Source organism: Serinus canaria, chromosome 6 (assembly GCF_022539315.1).
Source record: "Serinus canaria isolate serCan28SL12 chromosome 6, serCan2020, whole genome shotgun sequence".
Classification (NCBI taxonomy): domain Eukaryota; kingdom Metazoa; phylum Chordata; class Aves; order Passeriformes; family Fringillidae; genus Serinus; species Serinus canaria.
The window spans coordinates 6650713-6672810 of NC_066320.1; the positions used below are offsets into that span (position 1 = coordinate 6650713).

Here is a 22098-nt window from a genome sequence, read left to right on the forward strand (position 1 = left end):
AATGTCTGGGAGCAGTACTGGGATGGAGTACCTAATTCTGCTGTCCACCACCCACCTCCATAGCCCCTGTGGCTCGTGCTGGAGTCATGGCAAAGTGCAGCCTGCTGACTCCTACCTGGGAGATGCTTGGCAGGTTGAGGAAATGTCCCAGGGGGCTGACCCTAAGCAGGCTTTAATCTCTTGATTTTCTGAAGTAAAGAATGAGAACATACTGTAGCTTCTCAGATGTAATTTTTGAGATCTGTGCTTGGCTGTTGAGCACTGTTTTCCCAAGACCCTGGGGGTCTGCCATTTAAGGCAAATTCAACAGATTGCAGCAGATTGTGGGGACATATTGCCTGTGTCCATCCAGCCTCCTCTGCTGGCTGTGTGCTGTGTGCCCCAAGGCTCCCAGGCCATGTGTAAAAACTGAACTTGCTCTTAGATGGGTATGTGAAAGTTGGAAAGTGGAAGAGAAGCAGAAGCATGCAGATCCTCTATCAGTTTGGCCTCCTTTTCACTTTGCATACACAGGTGCAGCTAGAAGACAGTATTTTGTTAAGGTCTTCACTTGCTGATTCTATTAAATTATGTAAAAATGCAACACCTTTTGTAAATTAGCAGATGTTTGTACATAAAGACACATTAATACCCAAAAAGATAAGAACCACTTTCCCTCCTGAATTGTTCTGGTTTCCTTGGATTTGTCTTTCAGTAAGTCCATGAAGCCTTAGATGAATGTACTCAGTAATGATTTTTTTTTCCTTCTTGTTCAGTCACCTCAGTGCTTGTCAGATAACAAATAATAGTAGGGGCATAAGGCATTACAGAGGGAAAGCCAAATATATGTGTGCCCAAATATACAAAATTTGAAATACATTTTTTTACTAAATTAAGGATATAATTTTTAACATTGCTAATAAAATTCTAGTAATATAAAAATTGCACTGTCTCTTTTCAGCAAAAAATAATGACAAGGGCACTACTGAGTTGGGAAACTGACCCTGCAATAAATTGCTTTGCAGCACACAGCGTCAGGCCGAACATTGATTTAATCTTACACCTTACAGGCAGCTACAGCAGAGTTCTCCAGTGGAGATCATTCTGAGCTGGGTCTCTGGTATTTCTGTGTTTATGAAGCACGCTGGTGTTTGCTCTCCCTGCAGTGTGTCTTTAACTCTGTTCTGTTTTTGCTGCTGGCTGCAGAGAGGAGAGACAGCGCTGCACATGGCAGCCAGGGCTGGCCAGACCGAGGTCGTGCGGTACCTGGTGCAGAACGGAGCCCAGGTGGAGGCCAAAGCCAAGGTGAGGACATGGCCCAGGGGGAACAAACCTGCATGATCCCTGCTGGGCAAAGCAAGGAGTCACCTTCATCTTGGGTGGGCCCTTCAGGATGAGGAAGAGATGAAGCCAAGCCTTTGTGGTGCCCCCTGATATTTGGTTATGTACCCTCTTACTGTAGCCATGAGTGATCTGTAAGGGACAAGGCAGAAGATGTCAGGTTGATACCATCCCAGTTTTTAATATAAATTATCATGTGTTTGAAGAGTTTTGTTTTGAAGTGGGATTTGAGGAGGGAGAGGAATTCCTCAGTCTGCTTTTATTTCAGCAGAACTGGAAACCCTTGGCTTCTGGTGTCTCCTGTCATGTCCCTAAAGCAACAGCCTCTGTGTATTTAGAAATAGTTAGACTTCTAAGGAACACCACCTAAAGGAAGGAGGCACAGTAAGGGTATGTAGTAGAGCGCTGGAAAGAAGGAACAGATCCTGTAGAAACAATTGCAGTTGAGGAAGGTAGGGGTGGAGGAAAAAGAAATGGTCAAGAGGCATGAAGGAACACAGCAAATTATGGAAATGAAAGAGTTCCAGGAAACAGGCAGGGCGAGGAGATAAATGGGTGCAATAAATAGCAGTCTTAATAGGTAAACTCAGGAAATATTTTTTCCCCAAATGGGCATAAAATGGATGTTGCCTAAAAAAAAACCAAACGATTTTTCATTGTGAAATTATCTGTGAAATGGGTCACAAGTAAGTTTGCTGTTAAGATTATCTACTTATAAGGAACTCTGACTAAATATTTCTAGCTGATACACTTAATATCTGCAAGGATCCTGACAATAGAACTGATTCATGTGGTTTGTATATCTCCAAAGACAATCTTGAAGTGAACAGCTCGTTCTCAGAAGCAGTCATGCAAATATTTTCTGAGTAAATTCACAGAATGATTTAATTTGTGCAAACTGCCATTGCCTGTGATCAGTTTGTTATCATAAATAACAACTAAATGCAAGTAGTAGATTATACACCAGTGCTAACATCAGCTGTGAGAAATTTGTGGGAAAGAGGCACAAACTGGAATCATTTAAGAACCACAAAGATTCTCCCCCAGTCGAGGGAGAATTGCCCTGCAGAGGAGCAGCATTTATATCCTGGTATGCTCCCATCCTAAATCCAGAGGTTTAAAATCACTCTTGTAGGATGGGCACGGGCAGAAGCCTCCCTTGCAGAGAGCAGCCCAGAACTGCAGGACAGTTCTCAAAAGGTAGAGAATTCAGCAGGGGAAAATGGGGAGAGGAAGATGCTTGGCCACACTGTTGTGATAGTGTGCTTAATCTTAAGATTGTACAACAGAAAAGGGAGAGGACAAAAGTAAAAGAACAAGATAATGAAGAGATGAGAAATTACCTCTTAAACTCTCAGAACAAGGTCACAACACTAATATTTTCAGTGAAGGAAAAGAAATAAACCATCAGATTCATGACAGGAAAACGCCATACTTAAAACTATTCAGATTATTGTCTTCTGAATGAGAAGTAGAAAGTGACAATTAATTTCTACACCATGTTTTATCATCAGTTACACTTATGGAAAATTTAACTGCAAAATACCAAACAATCATTCACCAGTTAAAAAAGCACAAAAATTATTATACTTTATGCAAGTTTCCAGGCAATAATTGATTAAGCTGTTAAGTCTTGCTGTGAAATATAAGAGAGATCAAGATGTGAGGAACAGAATTATGCACTAGCTTTGTTTTAAGAAAGGCCTGCAAAGCAAAGTGAGGCAAATCCTGATAAGGAAGAAAATGGGTCAATTTATTCACTTTTATGGATTATGTCACTGTCTGGAATATTTTGTGATGCACTAACAGAGAGCAAGGTATCTTTATGATATGACACAGAGAAAGCCAGTGTGCAACATTCCCTCGCTAAGACCTCAGCAGAATTAACACTTGGGTGCAATTTTGAAAAGTGACAGAACGTGGGCAAATATCTCCTGTCCCAGTGTGAGGGGCAGTTTTCTCATGCAGGCCTGTGTTGTTCCCTCTATGTTTAGGATGACCAAACCCCGCTGCACATTTCTGCCCGCCTGGGCAAGGCAGACATCGTGCAGCAGCTGCTGCAGCAGGGAGCATCTCCCAATGCAGCCACCACGTCAGGCTACACGCCCCTGCACCTCTCTGCTCGGGAAGGGCACGAAGATGTAGCTTCTGTTCTTCTGGATCATGGTGCATCTCTGTCTATCATCACCAAGGTGAGCAAGCTGCAGGAGCGGCAGAACCATAGAGCACACCTGCAGCAAGGGCCGCTCGTGAATTAAATGCTGCAAGAGTCATTTAGATGCACAATGTAAGTGTGAGCTATGTTTTATTAAAAGGGTACAAAGCTTCATGCTTGCACCTCAGGACCTGATCTTTAACACATCCCACTGAGCAGACATGCATTTTCTTGGAATGGAAGGAATGCAGGGCAGAAATTCCGGGTGGGTGTTGATAGGCTTGCCCTTGGGTCTTCGGTAGTGTGAAGAAAGGAACAGACTAGTCCCTTGTTTAAAGTAGATAGATAGTGCTTTGCCTTGCAAGGAAAGGGCCTCCAGAGCCCACAGGGCATTTGGGAACCTCCAGACTTTCTGCCTGTACTCAGGACTATGTAAGGGGGTGGATGGAAGCAGCTGCATCCTTGCAGATCAAAGACAAACCTTGTTTGCCCTGAGAAAGGGTGCCCAGGGCTGCTATATTCCTGCTTTCTCTTACAGAAAGGATTCACTCCACTGCATGTGGCTGCAAAGTACGGGAAAATCGAGGTAGCCAACCTCCTGCTTCAGAAGAATGCATCTCCTGATGCTTCTGGCAAGGTAGGACAGAAGAAACCACTGCCACTTGCACAGCAAATATCTCAAACCAGATAATAATTTATTAATGTCCTCTTACTTACTTACCATCACACTAGTATCCACAGCCTGGGTTTAGCTGGAATTGGTTTCATGTGGTATTCCAGTCCCTGCTGGGGCTGCCAAGAGCCAGCAAACTCTTGACAAAGTGACTTTTATTGTCATTAATTGACAACAAAGTGATGTGCTCTGCATTCACATCCAGGGGAATGGAGACAAACCATTCCCCTGTGTTCCTACCCAGACTATTTACAGCCCTTATCAGAGTATTTGGGCAGCTGGCTCTGCTTCCCCAGCTCTCATGATGAGGCAGGGGGCAAAGGCCAATAGGACCTCAAGTTTTTAAACCAGCCCAGCTTGGATTTTTGCAGATCCAAGGGCCAGTTTACTTATCCTCTGCAGTAAAAGGAAAACATTGCCAAGGGTCTGACCTCCTTACCCTGGGGGCAGCACGGATTTGTGCTTCTCCGTTCATCTTCCCTGGGAAAAGCGCATGGGGCTTTCACAGCTCGGGAGGGATTTCCAAATTTGTTTTATTTTTTGATTCTAAAAGTTCCCAAAGACTCTGGATACACGAACGAGTAACAACTGTGCTTTTTCACCTTATCTACTGGAATTTTCCGAACTGCTGAGTTTCCCCTGGAGAGGGTCTGTAACAGCACTTGTTTGTTCTGCATGTGTTTTTAGAGCGGTTTAACACCACTGCATGTAGCTGCACACTACGATAATCAAAAGGTGGCCCTCCTCCTGTTGGACCAGGGAGCTTCGCCTCATGCCTCTGCCAAGGTACAAGTACTGGCCACTCTGGGGGAGCAATACCCAGGCTTTTTTTTATGTCATTTTATTCTTGTCTACCCCTGTTCTTTCTAAGCTGTGTATGCTTGCAGTTGCAGGAGGCTCGGTGACCTTGTTTGTTAATGTCTCACATCCACATAAAGCTGCTAAGAATAATCCTGCAGGTGAATAAAACAACAATAAAAAAAAAGCAAATAAGGATGCAGAAACACTTTAAATCACCAGTTTTAGTCTCAGAAAATACTGAGCCTTGCTTTCATTTGTCCAGTCTCTTCAGTAACTTCTCCAAAACAGCCAACTTTGTATCTTTGCATCTTAAGATCTGTGCAGGGCAAACTTGGGGTTGAAGGCCAGCTATGCAGGGGTACTTCTGTTTGTGCCACAGGATGACATCTGAGGCAAGATAAGTTTCTCAGCACAATATCCATAATTATTCATGTGCTTCACAAAAATACTTCCAGCCCAGCATAAATGGATTGGCAAGAAATAAAAGTAGTCACAGCCCTGCTTTGTTTGTAATTTACTGTAGGCAAGACAATGCCTAGTGTAAGGTTTCAGAGGATATAAAGGAATAAATATGTAAATTTATTCTGGTAGTGCATAAAACAAAGAGAATTTAGAAAAGCTTAAATTATTTCTTTTGTGGATCCCAGTTTTAAGTATGGGTTGGATAAATACTATAATCAATCAGAGTATAATCGATATTTGAGCAGGAGCATTAGGTAATGCAGGATGGAAACATATGTAGGTTAAAGCAGATTAAGTGCAGTGTAAATACTTCATTTGAAACAACCTAGACAATTTCCTTAAATCACTGTAAAAGAAAAGCCCTGTGGAGAAAGGAGAGCTAATGGAAAAGGCAGTATTGTAGTTAGATGGGCAGTGCTCCTTGATTGCCTTCCTCTCACACATGGCTGAGTGCAGCCATACACTGGAGCCCTTCTGCAGGAGAGGATGGACTGGTGGGTCCCAGAGCTGGTAGTGCAAGGAGGGAGAAGTTAAATAAACACGGACTGCCAGCAGCACAGTTTAAAATCAATGCTGTCTGTAGTGGCGATCTGCCAGAGCCGTGCCCCAGGGGGACAGCCAGAGTGATCTCTGATCTTTCACTACTGCAGCACAGCACTCTCAAATGCCACTGGGGGGGAGGAAGGGCCTTCTGAAGAGGATGAGAAGGCACTGACCCAGTTTTCACTGAAAGAAACTGCCAGTGGGAGCTGTGCATCCTGTAGGGGCAGGGATGGCAGCAGCCCCTGCCAAGGGCTTGGGAAGTCCAAACCAAGGTGGAAGCCCTACAGACTGTGGTACAGCATGGCACAAACCCATGTGTCAGGTCACCTCAGCCTCCCCATCTGTAACAGAGCAGTTCTGCAGCTGCCACTTCAGGCCTCCAAGTGCCAGCTGTAAGTGTGCCTAAAAGAAAGCATTTGTTAGTGCTCTGCAGCAAGTGAGCCACGGCAGCAGCCAGCAGAGCGTCAATACTAAATAAAATTAACCATAACATGTTTGTTGCTTCGGGCACCCGCTGTGCACTCATCCAAAAGATGATGTTGGTAACAGCAGATGATTTCCTGTACTTTTTGTAAATGTGGTCCAGTAAATAAATGTTATGTCATATCTCATCACTGGCTCCACAGTTAGTTTCATCAGTGGTTGCCTTTCCTGTGACACTACTGTCTTTTACACTGATCTTAATTTAAGTGTGGCTCATTAGCCAAGCCTAGCAAAATTTGCCTTGAAGGAGTGATAAGTGACAGGGTATGGGAAATGAGCATGTCAGAGTCTAGTGCTGTGGTACAGTTATCCTGATGAACCATTCTTCTCTTTCATAGGCAAAAATTGTGCCTAATTTTATGTGCAGCTTATCCCTAATTTGAATTTAACATCCACTTTACAGTGCATTTCTTCCTCATCACACCATCCCCAAAGCTTTAGTTTTCCTCTGTCCTTTCATCTTTAACCATTTTCCCTTTTCCTACTCCTTTCCTTGGCAACCATAATAACTCAATACCCTTCCTTCTGAACTTCTCTGCTCCTTTCTCCATCTATGCATCATGACAGAGTGCTGCCCTTATGAGGAGAAGATGCAGACTGGGACTGAGCTGAACTTCGGCTTTTATTTTTCAGCTCTCTTTTTTGCCTTCTCTTGGCAACCTGCTGCTGTCCATTCCACTGAAAGGAATATATGCCCATTTCTGAGGAAAAGACTTGGAAATTGCATTTGTTATTTTATATAATGTAATATGAGCTCCATTTCAAGGAGTTATGTTTTAGCAGATATGGAGGATTTAGCATGTAGTATTTAGGATTTATTAGGTGCTCGTGTGGCAGTGGTTGTTTTACATGGCAGTATCATGCAGGAAGTCTAAAGGAGAGGATTATGCTTGTTTTTCCTGAAGCACTTTATCTTCAAAGTGGAAATTAAGTGGCCATGTGCTTCCTTTATTGATTGTGGCACTGTGTTTCCTGAGTGTCACTTCCAAATATTTTCATATCCAAGATCTGAACTGAATCTGAATTGAATTTTGAAGGTTGCAGAACCTTTTCCACATGAAACTAGTGCTGTGCATCTCTTGCTGCCAGGTTCCTATTAAAGCTCTCTTGTAATCATTTGTGAGCCCCCATGTATTTATTCCCTGCTCATACCTGCATTGCTCTGCATCTCTTCCTTTTTAGACCAGCCCTGCTGCCCTGTGGGTGCAGGGAGGAGCCCAGCCAGGTGAATGCTCTGTGCCTTCAGGTAGATGTTATTAGGCTGGGTAATCTGAGATGCAAATGGTACTTATGATGCCATACAAAAATAGAAAATGGTTTATGCAGCTTGGGCCTCATCCCCCCTGACCTTGTCTCTTATTCAAGTGCAAATGTGTGCACATTTGTCATTTACTTGAAAATGAGAGCTAATATATTTCTGAAAGACAGGAAGTTCTTGACTGAACAATCATTGCAATCTGTACCAAAAACTGGTCCTACCTCCATCAGAGTTTTGGTATTTGTGTGCTGATCAGTTATTCTTTATATCCACTTATCTATTTTCTGCCTGTCTGTCTTTTTTAGAGCTACAAAATTGTATCAGGCAATAGATACTGCATTTTTATTTTTAGTAGTAGGCTCGCTGGATATACATATTGGGAGGAATAAAAAGATAAGGAATGCACAACTCTAAAGTTACATGCTTCAGTTTTCCCTTGATCTGAAAACAAAACCAGCTTGTCAGTAAGGTTTAGGGTAAATGCTGCAAGAAAGGCCATATTTCATGTGCATGATGCTTTCTTTCACACTGGGAAATGGGAATAAAACCCCAAACAATAACAGCTGTTCTGAGTTATGAACACACATCCTGCTCTTCTGTTTGGTAGATTTTATGTACATTTAAGGAAAAGGAGGAAATGTCTATGAAACAAAACTCAAACTCCTATTTCTATAGATTGTCCTTTCCTGAAAAGATATTTTTTCCCAAATTTGAAAATTTACTTCAGAATCCTCCTCTTTGTAGCAGTACTTAAAAAAAAAAAAAAGATTGCCTAAAGGTCAGATACATTGGTTCATACATCTTGTTAACATTGTATTTGACTGCGTTTGACAGAATTTTCAGAACTAATGGCGTAATTATTCACAGAGTTGGGGAGGCAGAGCCAAGTGATTTATCAGGTTGTTGAATGAGCAGCTCTGAGCGAAGTGCTCTCTGTTGGCAGAATGGTTACACGCCCCTGCACATAGCTGCCAAGAAGAACCAGATGGACATAGCGACCACCCTGCTGGAGTACGGCGCCGACGCCAACGCCGTCACGCGGCAGGGCATCGCCCCGCTGCACCTCGCCTCCCAGGACGGCCACGTGGACATGGTGTCACTGCTCCTCTCCAGAAACGCCAACGTCAACCTCAGCAACAAGGTGGGCGTCCCCCCAGCCCGGGGCTAAGGCTCTGGAAAAATGGGATGAGGAGGAGAGGGCCCTGCGGTTGTTTTGCCCCCTGAAAGCCGCTGCAGGCGTCTGAACACACATCATCGTCTCTGCTAGCATGCCACGTCACACTGAAGGAGCCTTTGTAGTACCCAAGGCTTGGTGATAACTCATGCTGCAGTGGAATTTATTAATCCAGCATTAATTTATGTTAGTCTGCCAAAACACGGCCAGAGAGAAAATATCTTCCCCACAGGGGAGCTGTGGGGCTGACACCTGTCATTTATCAGCCTCTAGGAATGTGCCTGCCCATTTTTCAATTGTTACATATGTAATTGTAACATATGCTTTATTGTTTTGGGTTTTTTTTTATTTGTAACATTTTTAGCACTATAATATTTTATAACAAAAAATGTAATGTGTACCAGCAAATGGTAACAACTATTACCACCTCATGGTAACAGCTGACTTGTTCAGAGATGGTGACTTTTTTAATGGGATAATAACAGCAACTTTTTCTGAGATTTTGTTCCTTAATTTAAGTGGTTCTTCCTCCCCAGGGTATGTTCCTTAGCCCACAGTGACTTTTGGTATCATTTCTCCTGGTGGTAGGAAAGTTTTGATGTATTTTAGTTTGTGTGAATTCATAGGCCATTAACTCTGCTCTATAGAAATGTTTCTAGCAAATGTGCAGCCTTAATTCTTTAAATGCCCCACTAGACATTCTTATTTGACATTGTCAAGTGCAGTTTCGGAATGGATTTGTGTGGCTAGATTCGGCTATCGAAATTTTTATTCATGGAAAATATTTCTTATTCTCAGCAGGTGGGAAGAGTCAGTATCCTCTGAGGCAGTGGGTGTTCTCCACAGGGCTGCTGTGTTTTCCTGCTTATAACTTTCCAATTTGATTATCTGTGGGTCCTCCTTCAGAAAGCTTCTCTTGCAAATGTGGATTGTTTTTTTTTTCCCCCACAAGTCTCAGTTGTATGAAGTCCATTGCAGGATGGACTTCATATCCCCACAGGGAAATTTGCCACATACATGCTCTGCATCCATTGGCTGTCCCATTTTGCTGCTGAGGCTAATACAGGGAGCACGATTGAAGTGCTTGGCACATTGATTCAGTGCCACCAGGGGTTAATTACCTTCAGCATCCAGCAATCTGTTCAGCTGTAATCTCCAATTTCTCATTGTGCTGATAAAACCACCTTTGAGGAGTAATTCCCCTCCACACTCTCTCAGGGATGCACATTTCCTCAGAGCACAGCACCTTTGCATTCAAAGCCAGATGTTCAAAGCCACTGACTGCTGAGTTTTGCAGCTTTGCAATAGGAGTAAAAACATTTATTTCTTCAGGACCCACAGGATGGTTTGGAGCTGCATACTCGGAGCCCCCATACTGAGCACTTATTAAATCTTTTTAGAAGGTTTGGCCATTAATAGCCAGTCTCCATTGGGTAGTTTATAGTTGGTTCATGTTACAAATTTTCTCAGGTGACCCACCTAAGCTCTGTTGTCATCAGAATTGCATCTTGGAGTGAAATGCAGTTGGACCATCTCAAAATAACTGGCCTTGGTAGGGAGTGCACCATGGATGTGAATTTGGGTTCAAGGGTAGGAAACTTAGTGAGTGTTCCTGCCTGATGTGACAACTGCTACCACTTGCTCTTCTGTCCTTGGTGCTGTTCCTCTAGGAGCAGGAGAGAAAATTAACCATCATTTGCAAGGAAAGGATATTCTTTCTCATTCCTAACAACATCTCCTCAGCAGATTCTCTCTCCTTCCCCTTTTATCTTCTACCCCTTTTAAGTGGCAGAAAGTTGTATAGTTTTCTGAGGTTCTGAGGATATTTAGATCTTGGGTTTTAAATAAGAAAAATTACTATCAGTATGTGTTTTCTATCAAGTCTCTATACTCTCTGAGCAGAGAGAAATGGGCCTGATCTCAGAGAAATGCAGTTTTATTCTTTTGTGTTATTGTCTGAAAATGATCTAGTAGAGGAGTAAAAAGGTAAGGATAAAACTGAGTGAATCTAAAATCTTTCAGAAGTGTAAACAATGATTCTATATTGCTTTTAAAATCTGACTCATTATAAGGAAGTAAATTAGGAAGTAAAAAATACTGTGTGACTTTTTCTTGAAGTGCTCTAATTTGCTATTCCCCATGTAGCACTGCATGGAGAAATGTTCTTTGTCCTAAAGGAACATCATCTTCCAGGCTTTTGAACTGTACTTTCCTGCTGATCAACAGTGTGATAACAAAGCACCTTACACAGTGAAAGTGGAATGTGTAACTTCTTTAAGGATGTTTGGAGTTTTATTGATACCTGAATCTGCATTTTAGTAGTCTGTGTGCCTCCTCTGGAGATGGTTACTTGTTGTTTCTGATTTCCAGAGTGGACTGACGCCCCTCCACCTGGCTGCCCAAGAGGACAGGGTCAATGTAGCTGAGGTTCTGGTTAACCAGGGAGCTGCTGTTGATGCACAGACAAAGGTATGAACACCACTGTCACGTGAAATATTTCCTTCCAGGGAGCCATGAGCCTCCAGACAGGGCTAGGAATTGATTTCAGGGTGAAACTGAAATCACAGCAGGGAAGCATTCCTTGTAATAAATTATTGCAGAATATATTCTGAAAATTGAAGATACAAAAGCTTGGGTGTTTAATGTTAAGCTCAGCCTCTGAGCAGTAAGCTTATTTCTTGCCAGATATTTAGATCAATAGAGGTTTAGATTGTATCCTATTATTGTGCTGCACTGAAGGTAAGTGGAATTGATCTAGTTATTCAGTAAGGAAATTGTTATCTAATATGAAATACATATATGCAATGGTGGTCCATATCAAATTTACTTGCCTAAAAATAGTTTTGCCTAAATATCTGGACTCCTAAGTAAGAGACCTGGATTTTCAAGATGCTTGGGAATGGCTTTTGAGACCACCAGCAATGACACCTCCCACTTCACAGTATTGCTCTTTAAGATCCATGTCCTGTAGCAAAGACCCTTTGCAGGAGAGGTTTTATGCTCCCTAATGGTGTGCAGTGCTCAAAATTTAATGATAATGATCTCAGTGTTGATTGCACTTACATTCCTCATGCATTGTCTAGATCTTGGAGGCATTCCTCTAGCTGGGCAAGAAATCAGTTGAGATCAAATACTTGGGCTGTAGTGGATCAAATCAGCTAAATGAAGCAGATCTCACAATCTGACCTGCACTCTTTTGCAGAGGAGTAGCTTTCATAGCTCTCTGCTAGGTGTATGCCACAAGTTAGGTGCTGTGCTTGTGTCCCAGGAATGTCCAGGTGTGTCAGACTGCCCAGCAATATTATCATATTACACTGACAGCTCAGAAAGGGGCTGAGTCCATCATCATGTCTGGCTGCAGCTCAGCTGATTATAATCTGTGGCAGAGGGAAAAGTCATTGTTATCTGATTTCTCTACAGTGTAATTCCAACTGTACTGACTGCTGATTTCAGTAACATTTTCCTGACTTAAACCTGTAAGAGTTTTGCTAAAATTCCAGGAGTTTCTCCAGGTTTATACTTCTGCAACATATCTTCAGTCTGTATTTTAAAGAAGAATCAGACAGGGTTCTTAATTGTTAGAGCACCCAGTAAAAAGTGAGATCTGCCCTGGTTCATTCTTTGCACAATTTCCTCAGGTGAATGTGGTTGCCTTTCTAGAGGTAGTGTCTACCTGGTGTTTGTTTCAGTAGCAGGACATTGCAGAACCTGTTCTTTTGACTTGGCCAGAGCTGAATCACCTCCCAAGCCACGCAACTCATCTGAGTGTTTGCCTTTGCCCCTCTGTGCAGTGCTTTTGGCTGTCCCACAAATAGCAAGCAGTCTGAGGAGACATTTATACTGACAGGTGCAGGCAGGCACACGTGTTTGCCTTGCTGGCTCTCCAGTGTCCAAACAGGATCCCATTCTGGGCTGAAGTGGCCTTTTAGTCACATTAGGGTGGTGGAAACATCTGAGCTGCTGTCACAGCTGAGAGGCAGGCAGGGCATGTCTGCTGGGTCCCAGGGACAGCGTGGTGCAGCTGCAGGAGCTCTACACTCAGCTTCAGAAAATGCAGGCATATGATCAGTAATAGCCATATAATTTTAAAGAAGACAGAAGTAAATCTCTTGTTGTTCACCCTCATTCCTCAGTTATATGTGTAACTAGTGTGAATAAAGAATTGTTTCCTAGTACACTCTTGTTTCCATGGGGCTGCTCCATAATTGTTGGGAAGTGGCTCAGGGACTCATAAGTCAGGTAAAGCCAGGATGTATTTAAGCAGGACTGTAAGAAGTCACCTGTCTGGGGAAATTCTCCATCCTGGAGGCTTCTGTGGGGAAGAACATCCACAACATCTTGTCCTCATGTTCTCCCTACAAGTTAGTCCTCATAGTTAGTCCTCCCTGCTGTAGGGCACTGTCTGCTCCTTGGGAAGAGAGTGCCCACACGCCTGGCAGGATTCTGTTAGAGTGGAATGAGCTCAATGCTTATGCACTGGCATGTGCTTGGTGCTTTTCCACCAGCTTCTGCAGGGTCCCATCTGCTGGGTTTGTGCAGCAGTGAGCCCTGCAGGCTCCACAGAGTCAGCCACATGGAGCTGTCTGCCAGCTATCCTGGGATAGAAGGAAAGGGCCAATGCAGTACTGGGTGTTTTAGAAGGGAATGGTTTCTGGATAAACTGATGAACACCCTGAGTTCCTTCCTGAAAAACCCTGGATTTCTACAGTGGAGGAAAATTGTTATGCCATAAGAAAGGCCATACTTTGACCTCATGTTCTATACAGGTGAAGGTTAGATGGTTGCCCTGTAAAATAGCAGCCCTGCAGTTACAAGCTCTCCCATTTAGACGGATTAACTGTACGTTCTGCCTCTAAAACCAGAGGCATTGGGGGACAAGGTAAGCAACAGCTGAGTTGGCTTTGGAGGCACTGTTGCTATGCTTGCATGTTTGCACAATCCAGTCCAGCATGTCCAGTTGGGATTCATTCCTTTGGACACACAGCAGCAGAGATGTGGCCATCCTTGCCTTAGAAGTCAGTGAAGCAGCACAGCTCAGAGTGACATTATACTGGGGATCTCTGCTACCAGCAGTGTCACTACTAGCCTTCTGTTTTCTTCCCTCCGTTTCACATCCATGTGCTTCTCTTACCTCAGATTTTGGGGCGTGGATGACAGTTCAGCAGTGCTTTTTTTTTTCTTTTTTTTTTTTTTTTTTTTTTTTGTTTTGTTTTGTTGTTGGTTTTATTTCTTTATTTTCCCTCCTTATCCTATTTCTCATTTTCCCAGGATAAGCAAGCATAGGTTGTGTCACTCCAGCACAGTTCCTGTCAACAGGGGGAGAACACTCCATATCATTTAACTTAATATCAATAGGTCATTGAACTCTTGACTAGGGACCAATGAACTATCATCTTCCTGGTCTTTAGTCATCATTTATATATAACTTACCCTCCCTGGGAAAATATCTGGAGTCTGCAGTTCTGACACATGGGGGTTCTGACCCTGCTCACATTCTGACCCTGCTCACAGTTTTCAGGTGGTTAAAGGAGAAGATGGGGCAGAAACACATTTTGCCTCTTCAAGTTGTATCAGGGAAGGACAGAAAAATCCAGTATTGCAGAAAATCTCTTGTACAGGGGATTAGTCTGTGTGATTAGGATCAGTTCTGGCTATTATGAGCATTTTCAGAACTGCTCTCAGAAGTGAACAATTGCATCTGTGGGTCTCTCTTGGGGTGGTTTCCCTCCCAAGAAATATTTTCCTGACCTTTGTAGTAGAAGAAGGCATGAAAGGAAGAATAGCTTCTGGTTATGAAGTGCATTTATTAATAGTGTTGTGGGATCCTTCTGGTTTTGCTGCATCAGTTAAGTAAATAGCCTCTAATCTCAGAGCTGCAGGAGTCTAAATCAATGCTGAAGTCTAAAACAACACTGGTGTAGCAGGCCAGAACTAGTGCCTGAGAGACCATAAGGCTGCTCCTACCACTTGAAAATGAAATTTTGTTAGGTGGTTTAAACTCAGCCAAGTTAGAAAACATACTTCAGGTATAAAGTTTGAGCTGCTTCAAAGTCCTTCACATATAGAGGGTTTTAATTTCAATTGAATTTGGCATTCACAGAAGGCATGTTAGTGTCCTGCAGCAAAGGCAGCAGCTCTTGTCTATTCTGACATTGCATTTTTGGCCTGAATTTAGGTATGCTGAAGAGGTTTTGGGGCTGAAAATGTGCTGTGCAGTATCATGCTTAACACAAGGCAGGCTCATCCCTTCACAATAATATTGGGAGTTGAAAATCAGTCTGGAGCCATGGCTGCAAGCAGATGTCCCTTCTCTGGTGGTCATGCTGAGTGTCAAAAGCTGTCCTGGTACATGTGATGTTGCTTTTGTTTCAGAGCTTTTGTGCTGGTAGCTGGCACGAGTAAATATTGTTTCATGGCTCAGCAGGTCCCCACATGTCATTTTTCCACTGTTTATCCCATTGGAGAGTGTGGTTGTAGGATACAGCTGTACTGTGATGGACTGGCAAAGGGAGACTGAGAGAAAAGTGCAGGTTCAGTCAAGGATGAAAGGCAGGGTTTTATTTCAGTGCAGGTTTTTTCAGTTAAACAGTCACTACACTGCTCTTGGTGTTGGGCCTCCCCTGGAGGAGCTGATGGTCCCCCAGTCCCTGGCTGATGACTGTCAGGAGAACAAAGCCAGGATTGAACTGCCTTTTGTTTCTAGAACTGCAGTTTTGGTAGGAGATGGTGGTGGCTGAGGGGTCATGATGTTCCTTTTGCGGGTTGAGCTGGGATTTTTATTTCAGGTTTATTCAGGTCTGCCTGCTTTGTTCTGACAGGAGCCCCATAGCAGCCTGAGATCATAACAGTGATCCAGCTTTTCCACTGGAATATCTAATTCTCAGATGCAGGAAGAGATAAGAAGGAGGCAGGGAGGGAGGGAAGTACTAATGAGAAAAATCATTTTCCTACAGCACAAACACTCAAACACAGGTGGCTTCAGTATATCTTCATGGTGCATTATCTCCTTGGCTCTTTGTACGTGCTCAGTTGTTATCAAGAAGTTTCTGTGGAAATTTCCAGCCTGATAATATGCAATAATGAGCCTTTGCAAGGTACTGCAACATGTTAGGTCCTGATTCAGCAAAGCAGGGAAGTGTCTGTGTGTGTACACCTAGGTTTGCCTGTTTCATTCAGTCAGGCCTTTGTGATCTTTGGATCTAAAGCAATTTCTAGCCCTGTAAACAACAATGCTGTAGCTTCATTGTCTGACATTTACAGCAGAAAAACAAAAACTGAGCAGCTTGAGAGTCAGCATGACTAGAAAGATGCAGTAATTCAAGCTGTTAAGATTTACGGTTAGTGCCAGTGGAGGATATGAAAGTAATTCACTGACATGATATACAAGACTTGTGATAATTCCCCTCAAAAGTAAAACTTGAAGGACAAGAGAATAAGGGATTCTTTGTGTTCCATTGGAAATGAAAATTCAGTATTTCTGACTTTCTTTTTTCTTGGCACTTATTCTTGTAGCTTTTTGATAAACCCTTCCCAGCTGCTAACTCCCCTGGTGCTGCTGACTCTTTAAGGCAGCCAGAAGGTGATATCTGTTAGAGCTGTGTTAAACAAAAGCCCTGGTTTCCTTGGAAGTAACTTTTTCAATATTAGGCTGCCTCCTAAATCCCTTAGTGCTTTGCCAGTAATTATAACTAAGCCAGAACGGCTGTGCAAAAATTTGTATAATTGTGAGCTGGATTTTGTTGTTCTGTTTCTGCTTTTGCTTTTTGGGTTTTTTTTTTTAATGGGGTTTTTGTTGTTTTGGGTTTTTGTCTGTTTGTGGGTGGGTTAATTATTAATATCTTTTGAAGCAAATATTTCAGCCTCCCGGCACCTTTCTATAGACAATGAAAGTAGCAAGCTCAAGTAGCCTTGAGAATTGCTACTTTTATTGTTAATTTAATTGTGTAATTGCAGAATCTGCCAGTTGGAGTGTTTCAGAGCAGTCAGTAGAATACCTTGGTTCACGTGGGGATCTTGGGATACAATTGCTGTGCCCTCCTGAGCTAGAAGGAGCTGAATGCAGGAACCTTAGCTCTCACCGAGAAGTTAAGGATATCCTCCCCAGGTTTCAGGCACTGAGAGGGCATTTTGCTGGCCAGTTTTACTTTGGCCATGCCCTCCCTGCCCGTGCTGCTGGCTGGGAACAGGAAGATGTCCTGCGCTGTGTGCCGAGGGCCAGCCAGCTGTGACACGGTGTCACATCTCTGTCCCTCTGCTGTCAGTGACTGCAGGGCCAAACAGGACCTGACAGGAGGCGACCACAGGCTACAGCAAACTTAAAAGGAGCTCCCAGGACCCTCCAAGGACCTCAGGCAGGGGACTGGTGCTTTGCCACCAGGCTCTGCAGGTGCCCACATGGCTGCTGGGGACACGTGCAGTGCCCGTGGCAGGAGCTGCCTTTCAGTGCACACCCACAAACAACCAGAGCTTCAGAGGAGGCTTCCTTCAGATTCAGCTGACTTGTGACCCTGGAAATGTCATGATTTCCATTGTTAAATGGGAGGAGGAGGAGGAAAAGCTTTCACCTAGTCTCTGATTTAAACAGCAGACTCGTCAGGAGTGACAAGGAGCACCAGTAATTGCTCCTCCAGCCATTTCTGTAGGCACCACGTGAAAGTGTCTGTATGTTCCATTTCTAGAAGGAAACTTTCATTGCACTGCAGTGAACATGGAGGTTTTGAGAGCTCCTTTTTCAGTATTCATTGTTACGGGCTGGAGAGAAGCCTTTACAGATCACTTCAAAGGGAAAGCTTTGAAGTGATCAGCTGGTCTTGGCTCTCTGATATGCTCCAGATTTTAATGTTTTAGGGTTATTCACAGGGGGTTCTTGGCAGGTGGTCCTTGACTTTGGATTTCATCTCTCCAGTTGGTTTTATGCTGACTTTTTTTTTTTTTTGACCTTTTGCTGGTCATGTTAAGAGGCCTGTATATTGAAGAGGGAGAAGGGAATTAAGATTTTGTAGGACAAGGTCTCACAGCCTTATTTTTTAACTGTTTTTTGAACTGTTTTGATAGCTTGGCCATCCTTTAATCTGAGTTTATCTTTGACCCATGTAGAGGCAGGGGCTGTAGAATCTGTGTTTGAGGTACATGACTGTGAGTCATCATTCTGCTGAAGAATCAAGGCTCTGGACAGCCCAGGGAGCCCTGTCAGAGTCAGCCTCCAGGCACTCCTAGGAACAGGAAGTTATTTGGCCAGCCCTAGACTAACAATATCTCTAAGATGAGGTCCATGTGTTCAGTTCATGATTACGTTTAAGCTACTGCTCCAGTTCTTACCACTGTGGGCTATTATTCTGTGCAGGAAAAGTTCCTTGTAGTCATTTGGCATCTGATCCAACATTCACATAAGTCAGCAGAAAGTTTCATTCTGCTGATGCCAATGGAATTTCAGTTCAGTGCTGTTTCTGGCACTGATTAACTCATTCTGGTTGTCAAAGTTAGTAGTTTCTTTAGATGGCAAAGGGTATATCATTAACTGGAAATGAATGGCACACACGAATTTAAAGTAACTGTTACAGCTACCATCTCCTAGCCTGTGCTAGTACAACTGAAATTAAGTAACCTTGTGTGAACTACTCCATAGTCCAAGGGAAATGGTGAGCAATCTGTAACACCACCTAGAGACACACACACACACGTCTGTAGGTTCAGATGGGATCCACCTGAAGGCACTGAGGGAGCTGGTGGAAGTACCCACTGAGCACTTTAGGTGACTTTCATGAGAAGAGCACTTTTTGCCAAAGCTGGAGGATTTTTCACATAGTCCAAAGAAATTAAGAATTAATGGGATTTTTCCTGTTTCATGCCTGTTTGCTTTTTTTTTTTTAAATCAGGGCACGTGTGTGATATCCCCCTTGACTAACTGCTGATGTTCATTCTAGATGGGATACACTCCTTTGCACGTTGGCTGCCACTACGGAAACATAAAAATCGTGAACTTCCTTCTGCAGCATTCTGCAAAAGTCAACGCCAAAACGAAGGTGAGTGTCCCAGCTCTGCCTGGGGGTGCCCCTGCTGTGTGTGCTGAGCTGTGCCCACCTCAGCCTTGCCTTTGCTGTCTCCCTGTGCCTGCAGAACGGGTACACGCCGCTGCACCAGGCGGCGCAGCAGGGGCACACCCACATCATCAACGTCCTGCTCCAGCACGGCGCCGCGCCCAACGAGCTCACTGTGGTAAGTGCTGCCCTGAAAAATGGGCCTGGTGGGACAGGAAAAGAGCAGAGGAAGCCTGTTTCCATCACCACCACATCCTCTGCACCATCATCTCTCCCAGGACGAGAACAACAAACATCTGAGAACCTCCTCATTTTCATCCCATTTCATCCCACTTATATATGCTACTACCCAAATATTTATTTCCATCAAAAAATGTAAACAATTTTTATTTTATTTTACATTCTTCTGTAACTAACCAGCAGTTCCCACACTTCCCCTTGCTAACGTTCAACTTGTGTTACGAATGTTTCAATTGCTAGAATGGAAACACTGCCCTCGCCATTGCTAAGCGACTTGGCTACATTTCAGTTGTTGACACGCTGAAGGTGGTGACAGAGGAGACCATGACTACAATTGTAAGTACAGCTCACTCCAGCAGGGAATGGAAGAGTTTTTCCAAAGCCAGAGTATGACTGTGACTAAACTTTGTGTAGTTATGTGACTACCAAAATTCCAGTCACCTATTTCTTTTCAGCAGTACAAAGTCGATATTAAGTGAAATATAAGCTATTTTTAAAGTAATAGACACAGGGAGGATGTGCACTGAAAGAGCACCAACTGAGCAGAAAATGGCCAGTGTAAAGGACTGGTCACAACTGCACTGTTTCTCCATGCAGTATTTGTCCACACATCTTCTTGTTTTGGGAACAATTTTGCAGCTTGTGTAAACAGAAGCTGCAGATCTGATGCTTAATGGCTTGAATTTGACCTAAGAGAATCCATTCCAATATTAAAAAAAATGGTTGGAATTTACTTGAAAGCTCCTCATTGTGTGGTTTCTGGCCCCTTCCATAGGATGGTCAAAGGCTGTATTCTGCAAGCAGCCACAGCCAGCCCCTGCAACCCCAAATACCCATTCCCTGATGTGGATGAGAACTCCAGCTTGTGTGTCCTGCCTCTCAGGAAGCATTAGCCAGGAGACATTGAAGGGACTAGCAGTGGTCAAACATTACCTGCTGTCAGAAACATTCACAGAATCCAAAATACTTCTCAGAAGGATCTTTTGTTCGCTAATGTTTTGCCAGATTGCTCTCTGAAGAAGTTTTCTGAGGCAAGGTACCTCCATGCATTACCATAGTAATAAAGCCTGAATTGGGTCTGAAGAACATAAATTCAGAATATTGGCTTTCAGTACTATTTTTCCTTTTCTGATTAAAAAGATAAATGCACATGTATGTGTTTTTAGACATACCAGGGGTGGAAAGCAGTTACTGTGTGTGTTCCCTGTTTTGTCATTGCCCCTTTGTGTGGTCTCTGTGCAAGCAGGTGGCTGCAATATGATGATCTTTTGGGATGACAAGCAGATTTTAGTTCTGTTACTGCATGCACCTTTTCTTCCTATGAATTTCCTGGCTGTGGTTTCAGTAGTTTACAGGAAAGCCACCACACAAAAGATAAATTTCAGAACAATATGATATAAAGAGGAATATGCTAGAAAGTAATGCTGGTTTTTTTTTCTTTACACATTTTCTCTATTTTTTCTCAGGAATAAATTTCTATTTAGAAAGATTACAAAACATTTTTCCACACAAAAAAAATTGATGGAGAATATTGTATGGGATAGCAAAACTTGAATGACTACCTACTATTCAATTAGGTAGTTGCAGGAGAACTACATGTTTATGCTGAAATCTCTCAGTATCACAAGGCTGTTCTTGGCTTTCAAAACCAAGAAGCTGGGAATGTTTGTCCTGCATAAAGTGACTGACCATTTATCTTCTGTAGATGAAGAGTAGAGAGATGGTGGGTCAAACTCTGAACTGTGCTGGAGGAAATGTTAGATGCTGAAAGATCTATTCAACCTCAAATACCTACTCTTGAGAGAAGCCAGAAATCATTTCCATTAAAATCAGAATTTGCTACTTATCAGTGTGGAATTTTGAGACCTTGGAAGTCTAGATGTGAAATCTGATTTACAATTGAGGGTTTTAAAAATTCAGTTTGGCTGCTGAGACTTACATCTTGAGGCTTGGGGCTAAACAACTCCCAAAGCTAAATTTAAAGGCATCAGGGATGAACATAGCTAATTTTACGATAATTTATACTCAAACACCAGTTTTAAAAAAAATAGGTCCAGTAGGACCTGGAAAAAAAGTCCAGTGATTTTGCTGGTTTAACAAGGTGTTAAAAAGCTTTGTAAGTAATTCCCACAAAATGGATTGCATGAGGATTTTTGTAGGTTTTGTAATGTTTGAGCATGGAGGAGCTGTTCTGCCTATATCAAGTGATTGCAGTAGCCTAAGAAACATGAAATGCCAAGTGAGTACTCATAAGGCCAGAGAAAAACTAAAATCTTTAAAAATAATTGAAAATGGAAAGGCTCCTTTGCCCTCCTGAATTTTTTAATGATTTCTTGTTTGCATAAGAAGTGTGAGAAGTAACAATGGTTAAAAAAATACAATCTAAAATCATCATAAAGATGGGAGTGGGTTTTTGTTTGAGGTTAGGTTTGGTGGGTTTTTTGTGGGTTTTTTTTTTCTTTGGTTTTTTTTTTTTTGTTTTTTTGTGGTTTTGTTTTGTTTCAGTTGGTTTTGTTTTTATTTCCACTGCACTCCTTGAATGGTATCTGCTCTGGTCTGACCCAAACTCTACTAGTGGTTGTGCTGGAAAAGTAAAAAGTACATGTGTATGTCATTCTTAGGATACAGGTATTCTAGGAACAGATTTCAGGTGCATTCAGAACTTTATTTTCCTGCTTTCGTTTTTCTTTATATTGGTCTTTGAATCTGAATCAATATAAACATTGGGATAAAAACCATGCAACCACTTCTGAGTGTCTTTCATGCACAAAGCCCTTCAGGGGTATCATTTAGCCTGCATGTGGTTACAATTGTTCTTATTTGTGGGAAAAACACACAATTCATGCTGAGGCACCTCTGAAAAAAATTCACATAGGTTCAGCTGCTGCCAAACTGCAGAATTCTTCTGGTGTCAAAGGAGGAATACTTACCTCAGAAGGTTTGGTTTTATTA

The 22098-nt window shown here is 42.8% G+C and overlaps 1 protein-coding gene across 4 annotated transcripts in view; it reads left to right on the forward strand.

The window, feature by feature from the left end:
• Positions 1 to 22098, forward strand: part of ANK3 (ankyrin 3) — a 339095-nt gene that overhangs the window by 237549 nt on the left and 79448 nt on the right. For all 4 annotated transcript variants that reach the window (XM_050975984.1, XM_050975977.1, XM_050975979.1 and 1 more), the window contains exons 13-21: positions 1186 to 1284; positions 3315 to 3512; positions 4014 to 4112; positions 4836 to 4934; positions 8639 to 8836; positions 11240 to 11338; positions 18793 to 18891; positions 18986 to 19084; positions 19387 to 19482. In XM_050975984.1, coding sequence (XP_050831941.1) covers positions 1186 to 1284; positions 3315 to 3512; positions 4014 to 4112; positions 4836 to 4934; positions 8639 to 8836; positions 11240 to 11338; positions 18793 to 18891; positions 18986 to 19084; positions 19387 to 19482 — 1086 coding nt within the window. The remainder of the gene's footprint in view (positions 1 to 1185; positions 1285 to 3314; positions 3513 to 4013; positions 4113 to 4835; positions 4935 to 8638; positions 8837 to 11239; positions 11339 to 18792; positions 18892 to 18985; positions 19085 to 19386; positions 19483 to 22098) is intronic.